Consider the following 22267-nt stretch of genomic DNA (forward strand, 5'->3'; position numbering starts at 1 on the left):
TATTATTATTATACTGTATATCACTTTTATAATCAATGCGTAAGGTAACATCACTAGCACCTTATATTTTTTTATAGCAAAATGGTATGCACATCATGAATTATGACGTTCTAACAAGTGTTCCTCCGCAATCTCGGACGTTTTTGGCAACCGTGGTCGGGAAAATGAAAAAAATACATTATCTTTACAATTTTTATTATTAATTTATATTTAAATTATTACTAGATTTTATGTCTATTAGATTCATAGATAAAAACCTTAACTATCGTTTTTAAAATTTCATGTAATGAAAAATCTATCATAATTCCTACGATCAATGCTCTTGTACATAGATAGGATTTTTTATCATACTTATAAAATAACAATACAATGCGAAAATGAATTAAATCTTTTTGCGTATCAGCGACCGTATAAATATATAATGCACGTAGTACTTATATGTCTGGACATATAATATGCTAATATAAAATCTTTTGGTTAGCTAATTATTAACTGAAGATGTCATGTCTAAATGAAAAGGTTTTTTAAAGATTAACTACAACCAGCCAATTCTATAGATTGATAAATTATACTTAAAATGCATAATATAAATAATAAAACATTTTTTAATATTTAACACAATTGAGACAATGAATGTCCTTTTCAAGGTCAGTGTCTTGCAAATGTAATAGAGGACTGTATTACCTAACCATGATTTTAAAAAATCGTCAATTTTTTCGCCGTTTATGCAGAGATTTCTGTAAAAGACCATAGTTGAGCATACTTACAATAGTTATCTATATTATGTTATAACATTCGATTTTTGGAGGTCTTCTATTAGGGTATATTAAAGCGTATTGCTAAGTATCTCTTCACCAAGTAGAGTCCGCAAACATAACAGTATGGTTAATAAAAAAAACATTATATTAAATATAAAAAAAAAACAAATACAACATATGGATGATAAAAATAATTAATTACTAATTATAGAGGACTAATTTAATAGATAATTTAACAGTCAATTTAACTAGGTTTAAACTATAATCTTATTGAAGTATTTATTTAAATAAAATACGCTATGATGGTGTATACGAAAAACACTTGAAATAACCACAGTCCCAGCATTAATTATACATTTATTCGTCGGTGTATAATGAAACAAATTGAACTGTACGCTGATTATCCTTAAACAATATTAAATGTATAATTTTCAGTACATTTTGTAAATGGCCAATGAAAACATTGTTTTGATGTTCCAACCTCGGAATCCAATCAGTTTTGTCAATCAATTTGTGTTCATATAAAATACGACGGTCGCCATAAGACAGACTCATTTGTACTTTTGTACATGAAGGTTTCACATCTAATGCGAAAATAGAGAAAGGGAATTAAAAGTTAATATATTAACGAAGTTAAATACTAAAAATGAAGATTTTAATGAGAGCTGATACACACTGTAGTATCATAGTGGGTGAAAGTGACTATGGCAAACCAAAGTATACATTTTCGCAGGTAGGTATCGAGTTTTTTTTTCATAGATTATTTTGTTGATTTAAATAAAAAAGTTTGTCCATTTAAAATAATATACAATGCTTGTCCTGTTATTTAAATACTAGTTTTAAAAAAATCTGGTTATTAAATTATTAAATATTTATTTATTAACTAAATAGGTACTCAAGTACTTGACATCTTGAGTCTTGACGTAATTATTGTTCATTAGTCAAACAGGGAAACCTCATAATAATTATTATAGTATCATCCTGTTCGTAAACATTTTATTTTGTGGGTGTGTCCGTTTTTAAGAATTAGTCAATTATTTTATTTTTTAATTATGCTTTAACAAATCGTAATTTTGCCACTTTGCTGGTACCTAATGCAAATAGGGCAATAAAAAAGTTTATACATTAAATAATACAATTTGTGAGAGGGAATAGCAATTTTTTTGTTGTTAATAATTTATTGTCTTCGAAACATGAGATATCATATTACCGCATATTACGTGTGCATACATCTGTGATTTAATATGAGACAAAGTGGACACAATCATTGTCGATTGCTTAAATTGACGATAGGCATTTCGCTTATGCTCTGTAAATTAACATTATTTATCTGGAATGCGAGTCTGTTTCAAACACGTCATGATACTGAAACATTTACATTTTGTTGCTAGTAATAATGATTTAAAAAAATCTAGTGTCAACTTAATTTTAATTGATTATAATTTGAGCTTATGTATGTAAGAAAATGTTAATTTTAAGAATAATGTTAATGTTAGTACTTAGTAACGAGTTTCTTATTTTATTCTTTACTACAAGATACCGCAACATCCTCATAGATATTGATTATTGAAATATATTATATTATGATTGAATATTATTATAAAGTAACTATTTTCATCACTTTGATGTAGGTACTGGCAGCTATTGGAGTCTCGTTGGGTTCAATGATAGTTGGTTTCTCTTCAGCTTACACTTCACCAGCACTTGCTACTATGAAAAATTCAACTACTATTTCGGTGTCCGAAGAAGACGTAAGTAGGCTCATATTTTTCATAACTTCTATGAGTGTTTTTGAATTGACATTTGCAATAATAAAAAAATATATTTTCAGGCCAGTTGGGTCGGCGCGTTACTACCTTTGACTGCAGCGATCGGGGGCATTATCGGTGGACCTCTGGTAGATTACTTAGGACGTCGTAGAACGTTAATACTGACTGCAATACCGTTTGCTATCGGATGGATTCTGATAGCCTCAGCAAACATTGTCCACTTGGTACTTGTGGGACGAGCAATTTGCGGTTTATGCGTTGGAATTGCATCATTAGCTTTTCCAGTTTATCTGGGTGAAACCATTCACCCAGAAGTAAGAGGTACATTAGGAATATTGCCTACAGCAATCGGAAACATCGGAATCCTCATATGTAACGCAGCGGGTAAATATTTAGACTGGTCAGCACTGGCATATTTGGGGGCTGCTCTCTCTGTTCCATTTCTTATCTTAATGCTACCTTTACCAGAAACGCCGCGTTGGTATTTATCGCAAAGTAAGACAGAAGATGCCCGGAAAGCACTACAATGGCTTCGAGGAAAGCATGCAAACATTGATAACGAAATGCAAGACATAGCTTTATCCGATGCCGAGATCCAAAACCAGTCATCGTTTAGAGATATATTTGATAAAAAATATCTAAAATCGATTTCAATTTGTCTTGGTTTAATGGCTTTTCAGCAATTTTCTGGGATAAATGCTGTCATATTCTATACGGTAGGAATATTTAAAATGGCCGGGAGTTCTGTAGATGAGAATTTATCTGCGATTATTGTAGGTGTCGTTAACTTTGTATCAACGTTCATCGCCACAGGAATCATTGATAGAGCGGGTCGAAAACTATTATTGTACATTTCTTCAGTTACAATGACTGTAACATTAATGGTATTAGGTACATTTTTCTATGTGGTTAATTTAGAAACGACAAGTTTAGGTTGGATACCTCTTACATGTATAATGGTTTATTTGCTTGGATTCTCATTAGCTTTTGGGCCAATACCATGGCTTATGATGGGTGAAATTCTACCTGCTAAAATAAGAGGAGCTGCAGCTTCAATGTGTACTTCATTTAATTATTTATGTTCGTTTATAGTTACAAAAACGTTCTATAACCTCGTAAAAGCGATAGAACCATCGGGTGCATTTTGGTTATTCGGTAGCATTTGTTTTACAGGACTATTTTTTGTGATCATATGTGTACCTGAGACGCGAGGTAAAAGTCTCGAACAAATAGAAAATAAACTAACACGTAGGCGTAACAGATCACGAAGATTAAGTTCAATAGTAAATATTAAACCACTGCCAAGTGGTTGTTAATAGTTTGTTTGCTTTACCACATATATAAATTATATAAGGAAAATCAATTTATATGCAACGGCGTTTTTGTAGCTTAAAATAAAAATAAATTCAACCTGTTTCTAGTCTAAGTCTATACTAGAATGTTTAACTTAAATCTAAAATCCAAAAGGTGTCATTTTCTGTATGAATTTTGACAGCTCTCAAGATTGCATTGTGACTTGAGATACAAAGTAAATTGAGATAATTGAATGTATTTTTAAAATTTAATGACTTTATAAAAAGGTGTTAAATATGAAGTTATCATTTTGAGTTACTAACTAGACAGTATAGTGCCCAAACTCAAAAACAATTAAAATTGTTCAGTGTAAGCAAAGTAATAAAACATTCATTCATTTGTTTTTAACAGATGTCACAGTTTGTGTTAATTACAGTTGATCTGTGAAACATGTGCAATACAAAATTGTTTAAGACATAAAGTCTATGATAATGTTTACCTTATAAAATAATATTATATGCATCTGCAGTAAAAATTGTAACATTTTATATTAACATGGTAATTTTCTCAAATATTTGAGATAAAAATTAGGTTTTAGCAAACAAAATACAGTTAACCAACCTCAATATATATAAATATTTAAATTATTAAGTTTCATGTACTGTACCAATTGTTTTGAAGAACCTGCTTTCTAAATATATCTTTATAAGCTTAGAAATAAACCAAAAACATAATATAATATAGGTAATTGTACTTATTTATTACTGTTTTGTAAGATAGTTATAATATAAATATGTAAATAAAATAGAAGTTTAACTATAAAAGGTTATTAAATTTCCAAAGTTCCCATTTATAATTTTCAGAGTTTAAGTTTACTGCCTTTATTATTTGACTTCATTTACTGCCAAGGGTGCTTATCATTTCTAGGGCATGATTCTGTAGAAATTTAGAGTTACCCGGAAATCTCGCTAGTTATCCGTGAATTACACGGAAATCATAAGCTTAATCAAAAAAAGAGGACGGAGAAATAAAGTTTCAAGGGATTGCATGTTATAAAAAATAAAAATAAAAATAAGTTGTACCACAAACTTTTTAGGTCTGGGCCTCAGATTGCTGTATCTGTTTCATGATCATATGTCAATCAAATAGGCAAGTGGGCAATCAGCCTTCTGTGCCTGACACATGTTGTCGCTGCCAACTGACAAGGCAAGTCTGTTACCTCACCGATTTCCTTCACCGTTTGAGCGAATGTTAAATAGAAAGAATGTTCATTCGTGCAAAATAGTACATGTTTAAAACCGTTAAAAAAAAGTAATTTTAGTGTCAACTATGTCTTATAAGACATTAGGTATGAGTGAATGTGTGTGTGTGTGTATGCACATGTAATTGAGAGTGTAGCTGAGAGTTATTATTATTGTGCGCTGTGTCTGTTTTAGTTTATGGAACCTCAAAGTCATGCCAAAATATTATGTTGTAAGGCCTCTGTAGATTCATAATTTTTATGCGATTTGCGAGTTTGTATCTGGATAGTTTGACTATCTCAGGACTATAAAGTATTTCTGCCTAAACCTGCAAAGTCACTAAAATCATAAAATTTAATAAAAATCTCTTCTGTCAAATTTTCGATACAGTGATATAAAAGTTAATACAAACATATACAAGTGTCCCTAACTTCTCTTTTATGACTGCTAATTACCATTTACCCTGTGTCATCATAAATACTTGGATTAGTTTTGAGCTGACTCAGGGCTGCGGTTTATAAAGTAACTACTACTACCGTGTATTAAAATAAGGTAAACGATAATATAACTCACCCATAACCTGGACTCTGCATATAGCACAAGTATCACACTCGACATCCCAACTCCACATAGCTACAGCATTCCATTTCTTAAGAGTAAACATCTTATCTGGTTTTTGGCTATCATTGTCACCTTTATCTAGTGCTTCACAATCTTCACCAGACATTTTAAACGTTATTTAAAGTCGACTACTTTATTAACTCAATATAATACTTAACAGTATGTTTCATGCAAATTTCAAACTATTAAAAAACATTAAGTTTTAACAATTCCGAAGACCGAGAGTGAAAACATCTGATTTTGACAGATATACAGACCCGTAGCTTGTTGTCAGTTGTCAGTTATCAATTATCAGTCAGCTTTAATAAAATTATTTCACGATTTATGGCCTGGTTATCAATCAGTCAACAAGTGTGAGGTATAGATGTACAATTCAAAATTATTGTAACTTCACTAAATAAAATAATATCGGTGTTTATCAATTTTAAAAATTTTGTTTACACGGAGACAAAAAAGGTCGTTATATATTTCCTATGTACAAATATTTTATCGGTGCCATAGATGGCGTTGATATAATTTGTTCGAATAAATGACATTATATACATAATATGTTGATAGATAAAAGGTAATAAAGTATCCATAAATAATAATAATTTTATTAATAAAAAATTCGAAATATACACAACAATCTCACATATTTTTTACGTTATTTTAATAAGATATTTATGTTACAAAATAAAAAGGTGGGATTTCTACTTCAGTACAACATGAATTATTATTCTAGTGTTAGTAGGTAGACCTTGCTGGCAAAAATGAATTTTTGGTACCTATAAATTTCCATAATATGTGTATCACGTTAAATAGAAAACACAGCAGCTAATATTATATTAAAATCTATGTGTAATAATTAAAATAGGAGCTACGACACTTAATTACAATAAATGAATATAAATACCACAAAAAATTAAAATTACACTTAATGCAATAGTTCCCGCGCTACTGAAACATCCAAATTCTTCAATTTGAACTTGATACCTCATATTGTAGGGAAATCTACATGCAGGGTCTGAAAAGGAAAATATGTAAGTAAATGAAAAATCAACTAGATAAAAAAATCGGTATTCCGTGATTGAACTATCTTCATCATTCACTTCTTACAGAAAAACTATTTGTATTGTTATGATACTGTGTATAAAAATTATATAAATATGGAACCAATTAAATTACTCACCAGTACAACTTGGTGACAAACTGGAGCCCTCGGGAACCTGTGATTGGACAGAAATAAAGAAAGATGGACAGGAACCAATCGTCCAATGACCTTCGCATGCTCCTTGGAGACTGATTTCTATGTTACCCGACGCAAGAGTTTGACAAATAATCGAATCCTGATCAGCACCTGCAGCCGTCATGTTTTGTCTGAAAAATATTGTTTATAACAAAATAAGTTACAAATGCAGATTTTAAATCTCAATAGGATTAACATTAAATAAATATTAGAATTAAGTTTAAAAATTAAGTACGCCGTCTCGGTTTAATTTGCCGACTAATTCTGGCAGGAGTGATAGTTTTTTATAGCTGTACCTTCGAAACGTATTTTTTTCGATTGAAAGAAAACGTGGGTGGAGTCAAGACTTAGTGCGAAGTAAAAGTAAGTAGTATTTTATTTCTTATAGGGTAGAAACCTATTATTTAATTTGTTATTTATATGATGATAGATTATTCGTGATTGTATTTGTATATTACCTTGGTTGTTCAAATCTTCGTGATTGACAAACAATAAGACTACCAGCACCGGCTCCTGTTCTCGAAATGCGAACTCTTCTGTTGGCATTACCAAAGAAGTAGTTTGGACTTATTGCATAGTAATTTATATAGCCTGGTTCTACGTAATCGTCAAATTGTCTATTACCGGAAGTTAATTCTCCATTAAATGTGGAACCACAGTTCGAGTTAACTATTCTTCTTCCAACTGAAAGTATTAATCGTATAGTATTAAATGGTACAACTGATTGTCCAAAGATTTTTCTTCTAAGAAGTATTAAATGAACCTCTCGTAGCCAGCGTTTTTTGGTCTGGGCATGAGTTTTCTGTAAATGTTTCGTGATCATTTATTTTTCTTAAAGCAAGTAGGTCAGCAATGTTCTGTGCCTAACATATGCCACTGACTTTTTGAGTCTAAGGCGGTTTCCTCAGGACGTTTTCATTGACTAGTACCACCAGCGAGTGTTAAATGCGCCGATAAGGTTAAACAAAAATTTCGTACACCAAGGTACAGCAGAAATAAGGTGAATGGAAATAATTAAATTATTTGGCGGAATGTACATTTACACGCGGTCAACGACATTTTATAATCACCTGACTTCACTCTCGTAAGTACTGGGTTCATAGTAACTTCAACATTAGTTCCCTCCGCGTTCAAAGACACAACTTTAATGTCATTACGCATATCACGAACCATTTGCCACAGACTGTCGAACTGGTTTGTGGACGTTGCAAATAAAATACGTAGGTCTGAAATATCAAAGAAATTACTAGATAGCATAAGCAAGTTAAGTGGTTAAATTTACATATCTTTTATAGCTTTTTAATTACGTTCTAGCCATTATACTAGTGGTAATGTCTAAGGGCCGATTTACATTATCTTAGTGTTTAGGAGAGTGCTTTAGTACAACTTGAAAGGCAAGTTCTTTAGCGTAGCGTTTACTAAAGCAAGTAGCGTTTACATGTTTCAACTAAAGTACTATCCTAAAGCACTCTCCTAAACACTAAGATAATGTAAATCGGCCTTTAAAGGCAGCATTAAATTTAGTGGGTACTATAAGTCCATACATCACAAATCGTATTGAAAAATTTACCTGGAATTGTTTCGTTGATTTTCCGAGCCTCATTAATAATAGGACCAGTTATTTGTAAGTTTGCGGTGTTTAGTAAAAACAGTAAGACAGTTGAATTTCCACCTACATAGTTTAATGACTTTTCATTTTCTAGTTCTCTTTCCATTAACAATCTTATATTTATTAGGGTCGATTCCAAATTTACTCCATTGAATACTGAAACATACATAATATTTATATTCTATTCATAAGAACTAATTAAGTAGATTCTATCATAAACATTCTCTTCATTTATATAAACTACTAAAACAGCTTCTTTAATATTTTTTTATAAAATGTAGCAGCTCCATTGTACTCAACACAAATAGACGTCGCTCCGGGCTTCGCAGCGCAAATTTAAATCGCTCTTGAAAATAGCGATTTAAATTTGGTGATGGTTATCAGGTTAAGACATAAACACTTTACTTACGAGCTTGATGTCTAGCCAAGGTATAGTTGGAATGGAAATCAGCCAAAGAGAATGTTTTGTCCAATACAATACTCCCATCAAAAGCATTCAGTAGGGTAACACTGGAACCGAATTTACCCACTTCAATGTTGTCCAATAGATAGGATATCGCCGGATATACAGCCTGGTATGGCCAAGTAGAATCTATCACTATGTACAGATTTGTTTTAAGTCTGAAGTTATCCGTAGTTGTAACTGTATTCACACAGTTTAAGTCGTTTAGGCTGTTAGCTGAAAATTTTAAATTGAACTAAAAAAGTCGATTCAAATGAAGCAGTATCTTGACAGTTTATTTAAATCGACTGTTGTTGTTACAACAGACGTCAAGACCACAAATTTCCATGACGTTCCACTACAGAGCAGTTTACACTTCTTGTCTCGCCCTACCACTTTATAGCACCATCTGCCAGTAACCTTATTAGGAGCTTTGAAGAGTACAGGACTACCTTAAAGGCTGGCAATACACCTCCAAACGTCTTGGTGTTGCAGGTGTCCATGAGCGGGGGTAAACACTCAAATTTAAGTGGCCTGCTCGCATTAAAAAGCGAAGCTATCCTTTATAACTCTAATGGATCTAGGTCGAGTATTTAATAATATACAAATAAATGTAGCCATCTCTTATAAATGTAATTTTTTAAGATATAGTTGAGAGAAATATAATTGATTGGGTTAAACTGAATCTTCCTTTGTTATATTACAATGAACGAAGGCCATACATTTAGTGTTTTAATAAAAGGAATAAGTTACTCGTATAGGACTGGAAGTTTTCCACTGCAGTTGAGACCAGTTGGTCAAGACCACTAACAATAGTTCCACGAAGAGGTATATTGGTGTCTAATGCCGCAGCGAACGCTGACGTTTCACCAATTAACTCATCTCTATTTATGAACTGCTGTCTTAAATCTCGGCGATTGCACGCCCTTCTGTTGGCATCGTAGACACCATTCTGAAATAGGGATTAAATTGAACACAATTTACATTACACGCAAAAACCAGTTATTAAATTAAACATGTAAAATGTTTGGGGGGAATATGATAATATAATGATAACACTTAAAACTTCAAATTACCATAATTATTTTCGAGGTTTTATTTTATTTATTAACACTTCGTTGCAGATACATAATACAATTGATATAGTTAAATGAAAAGGAGGGCAACTGGTGGCAAGTTTTAGTAGTAACTATATAAGAGGTTCTTGTTTAGAATTGAAATGCAGTATTAATAATAATTGTATATGATAATTAACAAAAGTAATATTAGAAAATAAGTAAACAATTAATAAGTAACAAAATTAGTAAAATTATAGTCATGCACAACAATTACTTGTCGCTGATCTGATTATACGATTTCAATGTGGGTTTTGTACCATATTACGGTCCCGTACTCTATGACGTTACGCACTAAAGCTTTTATTAATGTAATTACGCTAAATGGATCTTTATTCTAGACGATCATCTTACCCTTGGACTATAGTACATATCTAGCAGCTGTGATAGCTTTATAGAAGCAGCGTCGACAACGTTAGACTGTATAAGAGTTCCAAGCACGAAACCATCAATGTCACCACGTAGTTCTGGGTCTGTTGCTTCTACATTGACACGATTGTGAAGCATAAAATATCTTGGTGCTTGAGTGGAATTCCAGTTACCAGCTGTGCCGACTGTTATTGCGTTTGTGCCTCTTTCTGTTCCTTGGATAAGAACAGCTTCCGCTAAATCACCTACGAGCAGACAAATTAGTTAGAAATCCAAAAGTTAAAATTTGTACATGTATTATTAATAATTGCTAAAACATCGATACTCAAGCTTTTATATGTTGTAATATGTAAACAGAAACAAATAATCAGAGATCCTACAATACGAGTAAAGTAATATCATTGCTTGTTTTTCTTTGCTGGAATTATACGAAACAAACCTGAAATTGTAGTGGCAAAGGTTGAAGAAACAGTGTCCTGAAGGTTAGCGTAGTTAGTCATAGACCCTCTTACTAAGTCTGATACCCTTATACGCTGGAACTGGGCACCTCCTGCTATACCAGCTAATAGATGACCGGCTGAAACTGCCCCCCATCTTGTGAATACTACCCCACCTAACAAAGGACATTGGCTGTCTCCTAACAACTGTCGTTCAGATTTTAAACCTCCCCCCACACTTGAATACTCTACGTCTTCCTTTGGATTGTGTCTCATTTGACCGATAGTCTTCGTGAGTTTCCTGAAATAAACATATACATACCTATCATATATCATAACTTTAGCAAAAGAAATTAATGTTAGCATAAGTGAGATTTTTAATGAAATAAAAATTTTCATTTTAGAGGAAACGTAAGAACTATTATACACACACTCACTCATTCACTTCATTTGTAACACTAAATTTATTAGTATTATTATTTTTTATTATCATCTTTTTAAACTAATTTAAACATGTACCACGTAATAATTGCTTTCTAGTTACCCACAACACAGGGCCACACTAGGGAAGTGTGGGGACTAGCGATATACGAATTCTGTCAGAAACCGTTTTGTCATAAATAAAGTTTTTATTATTAATATTAATATTTCAAAATAAATTTAATGAGACATTTTTATCTATGCGCCATGAAAAATGTATCACAAAATTAGTTTTTACCTAAAATAAGTATTGAACAATACGCTTACTTACATACTATCGAGATCTAAAATTTCTACATCATCCATCTTCAAGTTTCTTGGTATATTTCTGGCCGTCCTTAATGCGCGGAGTTGAGAAAGTTGATTACAATTTTGTTCATTTCCGCGGACTCTAGCATCCACGGTTGTAGATAGCATGTAATGCAAGGCACACTAAAACATGAGAACTATTAATTTAGAGGCCATTAAGAAAATACTACAATTTGCGACAACTCCAGTAACTGAAGTCCATTTTTTAGAATCACATTTAAAACGGATTTTATGCAAATACCCAATTCTAAAATAAATTGCCCGAATTGTCGTCATGTAATGTTTTTTCGTCCTCGAAGTTTTAACTGTTGTTTATGCCCAAAAACTAATACCTATGTAAAATATAGTATCGGTAATGCAATACCTAATGTAATATTGAGAGAATGTCGCAATTTCAGTTTGACTCATAAAGATAAGTCATATATATAATCGTTAGTGTTACCTTATTTTTTGTTTGAACAAATGTTTTATGGTCTTAGAGCCAATAACAGCTTGTTTACCATGTTTACTTTATCAAGTACCGTGCCATATCAATTTGCAAGTAAAAAGTATAATAATACCTTCAAAGGAGGTGTGAGGACATTTGGCAATTCCTGTATATTGCCGGGAAGAATTTTCGATAAGACAATTCTGTGTCTATGAAATGAGTGAAATGTAGGCGCATATGGGAGCACATTTCCTGACCTTTCGGCATTGGCATCTGGCTGATGGTACTCTATACCATCTTGTCTATATCTAAAAAGTCATAACAAAAAATTAAGTCAATTTATGATAAAAGGTTTTGCCCAGATCAGTGAGGTTTTTAAACTCATTGTACTGGAACGTTATAGAATGAAGTTTTTATAAAGTTTAAAAACAAAAATTAATTCAAAATTGTAAGAACTTATGATAAACTGTCATTCATAAATCGGACAAAAATGTGTTTTAAAATAAAATGATGTCATCTAACATTTAATCTATTTCAAATAATTTCGGGTAAAATGAAACTAGACCAGATTAAGATTATTGTAAAGCGTGTACCTACTTATAAAAACTAGGTAGGTACGTATCTACAAATCAACATATTTCGGGTGTGAACTTACGTGCGCAATATTTGAACAACTAATTGCCGCAGATCCATATTAACGTTGGGATCATCTTCGATCTTTTGTATGATATCTATTAATACAGGCAGAGTTGTAGGTGGTATGTTATTTCTATCCAATAAGGTTACATTCATGTAACATTCTCGAAGCTCTGGGGCTACACTTGTTTGCGCTGTGAGCTGGGCGCTTGCGCCGCTTGCTAACAACGCAATTGTTAGTAACCAAAACATGCTGTTTCTGAAAATAAATCAATTTATAAGAATGTATTAGTAATGAGATTCTCATCGAAAAATGTCCACGGCCCATAATTTAGATTTGAATTATTTTTTATTCAAGTACCTATAAGAAGAAATCAACAAAAATAAACAATAAATTTTTGAATTAATAACATCTTTATATCCATTTGCAATTACGCAAAGACAAGAAATATACAATGTAAATAAACCCTAATGTAATGTACCTAAAATATAATCTATGAAAATTATCGTTCATAAAAATTGTTGGCAGGCGTGTAATCTGTAATACAATTATTAATCATCAAAATAATTGTACTGTACTAGACAGTAGATTTTCAAACTAAATGTATGTAGTATGTAGCCCTTGCCCCTTTGTAAACTAAATCCGTATAAAAAAGTATGTCAAGTTTGCACTTCCACTATTATCAGGTTGATTCAAAATAGGACGCTTGATAAGCTATCAAAAATTAGTCAGTGAAATATACATTGCATATGTATGAATAAAAAATATAGCACTTGTAAATTCTTTGTTTTCAAAGGGAGTGGTAAATTCATCGTAGATTACGAACGAACGAATGCAACTGATGATTCTGTTAGTTGGAAAAGGAATAAGAAAAATTCGCTTATAAAGAATAAGAAATTCCCACAAGGTTTCATGTTATATAAAATTGTATGAATTTATGTAAAATACAAATTTTTAAGAACACATCTAAAATCGTTGAAGGTCATTTTACAAAATATCTGATAGTCAACAAGTCATACCTGTTGTTTTCAGCAAACTCCTTATCTTATTAGGAACAATTTACAATCACAGCACTGTAATATCATATAATTAAAACAAAAGAAAATTCATGTATGACACTCGACACGTTACTGCTGGCACACCTAGCTTATTCAGACTCGTAAAATAAAGGGCAGTATTACGATAAGATAATAAAAGCAGGTCTAGATAAATTCGTAGCGGGCTCAAAATTATCTACCTATATCTGTTTTTCACAAGTGATTACGATGATAGCGATTATGTGGTTTAGATTTTTTCACTCTATTTTATATTTGGTTAGAAATATTTAAGATTCCAGAGCTAAACATAATCTAATATATAAAATTCTCGTGTCACAATGTTCGTTCCCATACTCCTCCGAAACGGCTCGACCGATTCTCATGAAACTTTTTATGCATATTCAGTAAGTCTGAGAATCGGACAACATATATTTTTCAGCCCCCTAAATGTTAAGGGTGGTCCATTCCCTAAATTTTTATTTCTTAGACAAAGCTCTTTGCTACTTTTATTTTTTTATGATACAGCATACAAAAATACATACAATCCTTAATTGTCACCCCTATACGATCAACCCCCATTTTTAATTTGTTAATTAAAAACATATATGACTTGAACTCTGAGGTTTATGATAATTCACAGAAAATCCTAAAAAGTTTTCAACCGAACAGCCTCTGGGGTAGCATAGCAAAATTATTAATATTGATATGTACTAAAAAGGTAGGCTAAGTAAAATCACATTAAGGAGAAACGAAGTTCGCAGGGGCAGCTAGTATAAATATAAATCTTGAACTATATAATATTATAACTATATATCTTTACCTATATATTATAACTGATAGTTCAGTGCATCAAAGATTTATAATAGGTACAGTAGAAAAAAACTATAAATTTATAGTAAAGGATTGGCAGACATAACAAAATAAGTACATTTTTAAAAGACGCAATTTGTTATTAAATTATAGCATTTAAAAAGTCAAGTTAAAAGAAATTTCAAACAAAAAGTTTCGACGAGGATGGGATTCGAACCCACGCGTGCAGAGCACATTGGATTAGCAGTCCAACGCCTTAACCACTCGGCCACCTCGTCACATGGGATTGATGGTAAATTTAGGTTTTATAAACTTCATTAACTAATATCCTGTAAAATATTTGTTATTCAACGACATGTAACGAATTGTATTAAACAGACTTAATACATACAACAATTGATTATAATATTGTATTACGAGATTTCAATTTTAATAAACTTTTTTTCCTTAGAAGCGAATTAAATTTCTGTAATATTCTATTAGCATGTAATCAATCAAATAAGTGTTACATACATATATTATAGTTAATTACAATACATTATGGCAAATTTGCATCTTGTAGGACACGTAAAATATGAACAATAATCAAATATTGACTTTTTAATCATAACAATTGAAAAAAAAATCTAGTAATTTGATTGTATTTGCTTTATATTCACAGAATCAATAAAATATAGTAATAAATCATTATTTTAAAATAATTGCTAGCATCTTTCGTATCAATACAATATTACGAAATATTATATAAAGAGATATATCCAATAATAAAACTTTATTGGTATGTATGCACAAAAATCTTATTTAAATTAATTAACAATACAATCAGGATTAAAAACAATATTTGTAAAATAAATTCTTATTTGTGTGTACCGACATCTAGTAGAAAATAAAACGACTAAGATGATAAATGGCAGATAGTTAAATACGTTGCTTAAATTTCGCTAGATGTCGCTTCACTCAATTTTTTTATTTAAAATTATAGTGTGTTCTATTAATATGTACTAATATTCTGTCAGAAAATATTAAAATGCATTTAATTTATTAAAGTAGCCAATAGCAAGAAGTCATTAACAGTCGACAGTCATTTTTATTGTAGTATCTTTAAACGAAAATAAATACAGGAAGAAATTATTTAAGTAATTATAGATGATACAAATTTAAAATCATAATTTGTGTGTTTTTTTTGCTACTATATTAATCTATCCCACACGTCTTAGAAAGTAGATCAATGACTTCATAAGTTCATAAATATTAAGTAGGTAGAAAAGGACAAAATTATAATATCAAAGAACAGCGAAGACGTAAAAATGCAAGGACTTAGTATCGTAAATCCCGGGATTGGCGAGCAAGACATCGGCAGGTCTTCATACTCGGAAATTTTTACAGGATTACCGTGTTATCAACCATCTCTTGTTTCCATTAAATCGTTTTAAAAATAATTTTATTTCAGGAACTTTATTATTTAGTGCGAACTTATGAGTAGGTTATGAATTATTTTAAAAAAAATATAAAAACAAAACAGAACAATTGTTCATTTGTCACTTAACGACGCCAAGACTATTGTAATATAAAAATAGTACAATAAATCTGATTATAAAGACTGATGTAGGAACTGCTCTTATTATGTTCAAAGTACCTACTTCAAGAAAGGTTTGGTTCTGAGTTTGACCGTTATATATTTGATAATATTGGAATTAGATAATTTGTAATAATATGCTCATCAATTTAGTGTGTTTGTCCACAAATTTCTCTGAAACAAGTTATATCAATGATGGTTTTGATTTAAATAAGTTTTATTCCAACTTAAGGAAGTCTTGTCAAAATCGGTTCAGTAGCTAAGGTATTTGTATTCTGTTTAATTTTTTTAAATAACTTTTATTGAGACGTCTGGCGCCTTACGGCTTGCCTTACAGCTGACCTTTGACAGATGTAATGAATAACATCCGTCGAACTTAGATTATAACGAGAAATCTCATTATTCTAACAATTAACATACCTAAAATCAAAGTCAGAAAAAAAACAAAAAGTTATTTAATTTTATTGTTACCTATCTTTCGTAGCTGTATGTACGTATGCGCATTATTCAAATTGGGAAGATCACAATAGAAGCCAACTGTTGCTATATTTTTTTAATAAAGAAAATTGCCTTCTGGCTTTGAGTGGATTCTTGTGTGGAGTTTAAAATGAAGCGCAGATATGAAGCCACTTATGTTGTTCAATATGAATGCAGGAAAACGGTCCGACTTGTGGAAAGTGGGCAGGCTCTTCAGGCAATTGAATAAAGAAGTCTCGATGCAAAGTGTTAACTACAATAGAAATCCAACTGTTATTATACATTTTCTGACAATACGGACGGGTGTTTAATTGTCTATGCACAAAATAGAGTTCATTACAAATAGCTCTGGACTATAACTATTTTACAACATAGTAACAAGTTGAATTCATCGCAATAGAGAATTATTATCCTTAAATCGTTGCGTCAAGCCTAATTATAGATGATAGACTAAATTGGAAACCGCACATCAACACTGTTTGTGACAAACTAAAACCACAAAAAAAATATTTTTCAAATATTCATATATTATCACAATTTTACTACTGTATAAAGCACTGGCGGAGTCTATTTTATCTTACTGTTTATGCAGCTATGGAGGAACCTGTAAAACCAATCTTAAACGTATATTCGCCAAACAACTGAGAATTGTAAAATAAATAGTAGCAGTTAACCTAAGATATCAATGCAAAGAGTGTCGCAAGTTATTTGCACCAGATTATACCCAAACACGAAAAATAAAGTAACTTCTAAACGTATTTGGGTTTACTTCTTACTAGAATCATTAAATGAACAACTGACTAGCAAAAAAATCAAATACATATAATCTTAAAAACTAATAACTATGGAAAAGTATTCATTTTTTTTTTCTTATTTATTTACGTACTTGTACAAACATAAAATAAATTTTTAAAGACATTCTGTACCTCCAAACTTGGCACGGACATCAACAACAGGTTCCGATACTCACACATTGCCCCAAACAGTTTAAGGTTGTAAAACTATTATCATGCCTTGTTTAAATTGTTGTAATTAATTGTAGTAGTTAATTTTGTTATTAAATTTTATTAATCTTAAGAATGTCTTCGCTTCTGTGGACCGAAAAATTGTGACCAAATTGTTCCACCGTCATATAAATTTCGTCATATAAATGAATAGATAAATAAAAGTAAGCAATATTTCTCTAGTGGCTATAAAGTGCGAATCTTATTCCTGAGGTCGTTGGTTCGATCCCCTGGTATACACTGGTCTTTTTGTGAGCCCATTTAAGACTCGCCCGTACTTTGAAGGAAAACATCGGCATACATTAAACTTCTAAAGTAATGGGTGTTTGTCAGGCACAGAAGTCTGATCGCCTACTTACCTATTAGAAAAAAAAATATCGCGAAACAGACACATAAGCCAGAGGCCCTCACCTTATAAGATTGTAGCGTCACCGGTTTGAAGTACTACCTACTTTAAGTTGCCTAACAAATATATTCGGGACAAATAAATGTGAATTTTTATTTTAAACCACTTGATTTTACAATTATACATAAAATTACGTATACTCACAGAAGAAACAATTTAAAGAAATAAAAATTACGTAAGTAGCGACTGACTCAATTTAGGCGATCTATTTCAGCCAACCCTTTATTTTGTAAAATAATATACTAACTTAATAACATTGTTTTATCCTTCAGAATATGATTTTTAAAGTAAATCTATCAGCTAATAAACCTAAATTGAAAATCTAGGTTATTCGCAAGATTTATTTTAATGACTGTCATATTAAATTCTGTTCAGTGGCTTGTGTCTTAAACAGTCAGTGACATGGAATTTAGAACCTCATGTATCGGATAAATTATTTAGATACGAGGCAGTTGTCAGTGAAATGTAGTCACACATGCTGATAAATTATTGACAACATCAATTTCCTTTATTGATCCACGCGAAACTTGGAATTTCGAAGATTTGCCCGCGTAGACAATTACTTGTTTATTTAATTTAAATTATGTATACAAACAATGTTGTTTGTATCAGTTTTAAGCGCCATGGTCTAATGCTATTTTTATTAGCAAATGCCGCCAATTACTAAAGGATAATTGGATCTTCTTAACGATTTCAACAATCCCGTTACTTCTAAGCCTTAGACTTTAGAGGCAAGGTTAATGCCTTTGTTTCAATTATTGGGCAATGGCAGTCTGCCGTGAAAATATACAGATAACAGATCTAATCTCCACGTTAATGGTAACACCTAAGTGCAACAAAGGACAGAATAATTACATAATAGTTATTACATAATATGTTATTATTCCTATTTTTGTATAGCTTTTAATTTTGTACAGATCCGGCTTTGGGAGCGGAGCGTAGTTTTTCTTTATGTTAATGTACCCTGTCAGTCTAGAAATGTGGTTCGCATTGAAAATTCACACGTAATTAATTGGAGTAGGTCCAGACGGAACTCAATTACAGATCTCGGAGGTAGTTGTAGATTTATATACGCCTGGATAACTCGAGATCCACCACTTTTCTGCCAATTACACTTTGCACTATGTTCGTGCAACGTCTTTTACTTAAACTTAGCTGATAGTACTGAGAAATTGCTTTGTCTTATTAAATTAAATAAAGAAAAAGGTCTTATCAATTAAAATATATCGCTATTTCGTGTGGGTTTCTGTGGCTATTTTGTTACGTAGCTATAGTATAAACTACTTCCCTTCTAATGCTCCAAAGTAGGATGCTTATTTTAGATTCGAGATTCGCCCCGGAAGTCTCATTTACCAGGCTCATTTATTCTATATGCAAATTAAAAAAGGTAATTTGGGGCGATCAATTAAAATTTTCTGTAAAACTTCTGGTAATTTGTTATTATGATAAACTTATAACAGATTAAAAATAAGGTCAATAAATAAGAAAACATCAGAAACCTACCAATTTGCTATCCATAACAAATACAAAGGTAAAAGTCGTTAAAACATGTATATTATATGTATGTGTAAGTCCATCATCTATGTAACACATAAAAAGTTAAAATAAATAAACATTTTCCTTATATTTACTTAGCGAATGCACTTTCCAATTTTCCGCGTCTGGCTCAAAACTTGGATGAAATATTGTTACGTAGGTTCAAGTCTTACAAATGAGTTTACAAGAGGAAAATTTATGACGTTTCTGTGTAAATATTTAAATTACATTTTTGTATCAGATACACTCATACTTATGCAAACTTTCTGCTTGTTTAGACAAAATCTGGATATTTTGAGCATGACAAGTTCTATTACTGGTTGAAACGACCGAAAATCTAGTACTGGTAGAAATGATGGTAGTTTAAATAACTCTGGACTATATACTGGATACGATGGATGCTTTGCGAATAATACTTAACCTTTTTAAATATTGCCAGGACCATTTTATTATTAAAATTATACAGTAACAACAAACCGTACTTGTGATATGTCTTACTATATATTTTTATTAAAACATAATATATTAATGTTTACTACTATACAGAATATAGTACATATATGCAAATAAGCGTAGACACTTTTATATCACTTTCTGAGGTTACTGAATGAATTAGGATCTTGGGATCAGCTAAGAAAAAATATTTAAAATAAAACATTATAATCACTGTACATTAAAAAGTAAAAGGGCGTCAATTGCTTTCATTTCATCGTGGAAAATCTTACAAGAGCTATTAATCTGTTTAAATGCGACGGAACTCTGGCAACATTTCAGCATTTTCTCATAATTTACACGCTTTTCAACCAGACATCATAACGAGACGCACGAATAAAATATAACCGCTTTGTGATTCCCTTTCTATACTTATAATAGGTATAATGCTTAGTATAGAACTATATGCGCTTTAAGCAATTTACTTTCACTATAATAATATCTATGTGTTACATTACCAGTATCGTTGACCGCTTCATATATCTCGGATCCCAAATCTGTGACGACGGCAGCTATGTCCCCGAGATAAAAAGGCGAATCGGCATGGCTAAAGATGCTATGACACGTTTAGGCAACATCTAGAAGAAAAGAGGAATTGATATCATCCTTGCGATTCTGTAACTCACTTTTCGAACTCACACAGCGGTTTTCATATCGGCGGACGCGCTCAAATCAGTCGTGAAGCAATTATTTTACGATTTGGCTTTCTGATAAACAATAAACTACAAGCTCCCTCCTTATCAGAAAAGTTCGAAAAGTGAGTTACAGAATCGCAAGGCAGAACCAAAATAAGACTGATACGGGCTCTACTGTTCCCTAATCTTCCTGTATGGAAACGTGGACTATCTTGGCTCGAGAAAGGCAAAGTATCGATGCCATTGAGATGTGGTGCTGGCGGCGAATGCTCAGGATACCGTGGACTGCGAAGTTTACCAATACATCGATCCTGAGTCCTGACTCAACTCCGCATACGGACTCTGTCTACCATATGGTAGACAGGCGCCTACAGCGAATTGTATATTATTTCGGCCATACAATGCGCAGAGGCGATGTGAACATGGACTAACTGATAGTTAACACAGAAGGCAAAAGATCACGTGGCCGTTCACCAACCAGATGGACCGATCGAAGGGAAAGACTCATCGGCTCATGCATTTTCTTTTGCGAACTAGCGAACTGTGGAATCGATCGTCTTCCCTCAGAGATGCGACCTCCAAATGTTCAAAAAGCGAGTCTACTCCTCCCTCAATGGCCGGCAACGCACCGACTAAAAATGGGTGTCTATGGGCTGCGCAGACTGCCCTTTTTGGTCGTCCCGCAAGCTATTTTATAAAAAATCGTTCTCAAAACTGTACTATAAAAAATGAGGCGCTGGGCAACCGGTGGAAACTGATAGTCCGCTCCTGATGCTTCGTTGCTGACCACGACGCTCACGATGACCTGCCGATTAAAGAAAGACATTACCATCTTTATAATAGCATGTTATCTTCAATAACTAGTACGCGATTTGATAGGTACTTATAACGTTCATTATACGAATGGAAGTGCGTGCTCCAATTTCACTATGGCTCCTGCTGATAGAGGACAAATCATTGTTTTTAATTTATTTTATTATTATTTATTATTTAAGATGTCATGTGGAACATGGTGTAATGGTTGCAACTCCTTACAAACGTTGTGTAAAACAAAAAACTTGACGATCAAAAAGAGTGGCGGAGAGTTTATTGCCAGTTCTTCTCTTCCGTTCTACGCCCTTGATTTGAGAACTGGCAGTAATTGTAAAATTAGAAGCATTTCATATAATATATATATTTACTTTTTTTTGCAATTTAAAAATATAATTAACATGCAACTCTAAAGCACTATTTAGATTCTTTTACCCTTTTTTCAATGCAATAAATTAATGCAACGCGGAGAGCTACAGGAAAACTTACAAGTGAAAATAATTTGCTGGAACGAAATTTAAATGAGATTGTCGACCTAAGCTTTGTATCACCAGTTGTATAAATTAGTAGAGTTGGTCAAAGGGACGTAGACTTGTTACTAATGACATACAGCACTTCTAATTCCTTGTATTGGATTTATTAACTACAAGTTTCCTCGTCTGCATCTGCGGTTATATCCGAATGAAATTATTTTAATTGAAACTGACAAACATTGAAGCAAATGTTGTTTACATGGATTTGTTGTACTT

The 22267-nt window shown here is 32.0% G+C and overlaps 3 protein-coding genes and 1 non-coding gene across 4 annotated transcripts in view; 1 reads left to right on the plus strand and 3 right to left on the minus strand.

The window, feature by feature from the left end:
* Positions 1-5889, minus strand: part of LOC125055310 (RING-box protein 2) — a 29242-nt gene extending 23353 nt beyond the window's left edge. The window contains exon 1 of the mRNA XM_047657735.1: positions 5635-5889. Within this exon, the coding sequence (XP_047513691.1) occupies positions 5635-5788 (154 nt within the window). The 5' untranslated portion in view covers positions 5789-5889. The remainder of the gene's footprint in view (positions 1-5634) is intronic.
* LOC125055302 (facilitated trehalose transporter Tret1) lies at positions 1292-4596 on the plus strand. The gene is made up of 3 exons (XM_047657723.1): positions 1292-1491; positions 2390-2509; positions 2590-4596. The coding sequence occupies exons 1-3, from the start codon at positions 1405-1407 to the stop codon at positions 3841-3843; spliced, it is 1461 nt and encodes a 486-aa protein (XP_047513679.1). The 5' UTR covers positions 1292-1404; the 3' UTR covers positions 3844-4596.
* A 375-nt stretch (positions 5890-6264) lies between the features above and the next one.
* On the minus strand, positions 6265-13906 carry LOC125055289. Its single transcript, XM_047657687.1, has 13 exons — positions 13755-13906; positions 12754-12993; positions 12232-12406; positions 11634-11794; positions 10885-11183; positions 10431-10690; positions 9715-9913; positions 8929-9198; positions 8481-8675; positions 7981-8136; positions 7369-7594; positions 6854-7041; positions 6265-6688 (listed from the first exon to the last, which is right to left on the minus strand). The coding sequence occupies exons 2-13, from the start codon at positions 12984-12986 to the stop codon at positions 6555-6557; spliced, it is 2496 nt and encodes an 831-aa protein (XP_047513643.1). The 5' UTR covers positions 12987-12993; positions 13755-13906; the 3' UTR covers positions 6265-6554.
* Positions 13907-14778: 872 nt separating this feature from the next.
* On the minus strand, positions 14779-14860 carry Trnas-gcu. Its single transcript has one exon. It is a non-coding gene; the product is annotated as a tRNA-Ser (tRNA).
* Positions 14861-22267: the final 7407 nt, after the last annotated feature.

The sequence above is a fragment of the Pieris napi genome, chromosome 1 (genome assembly GCF_905475465.1).
Source record: "Pieris napi chromosome 1, ilPieNapi1.2, whole genome shotgun sequence".
Taxonomy (NCBI): domain Eukaryota; kingdom Metazoa; phylum Arthropoda; class Insecta; order Lepidoptera; family Pieridae; genus Pieris; species Pieris napi.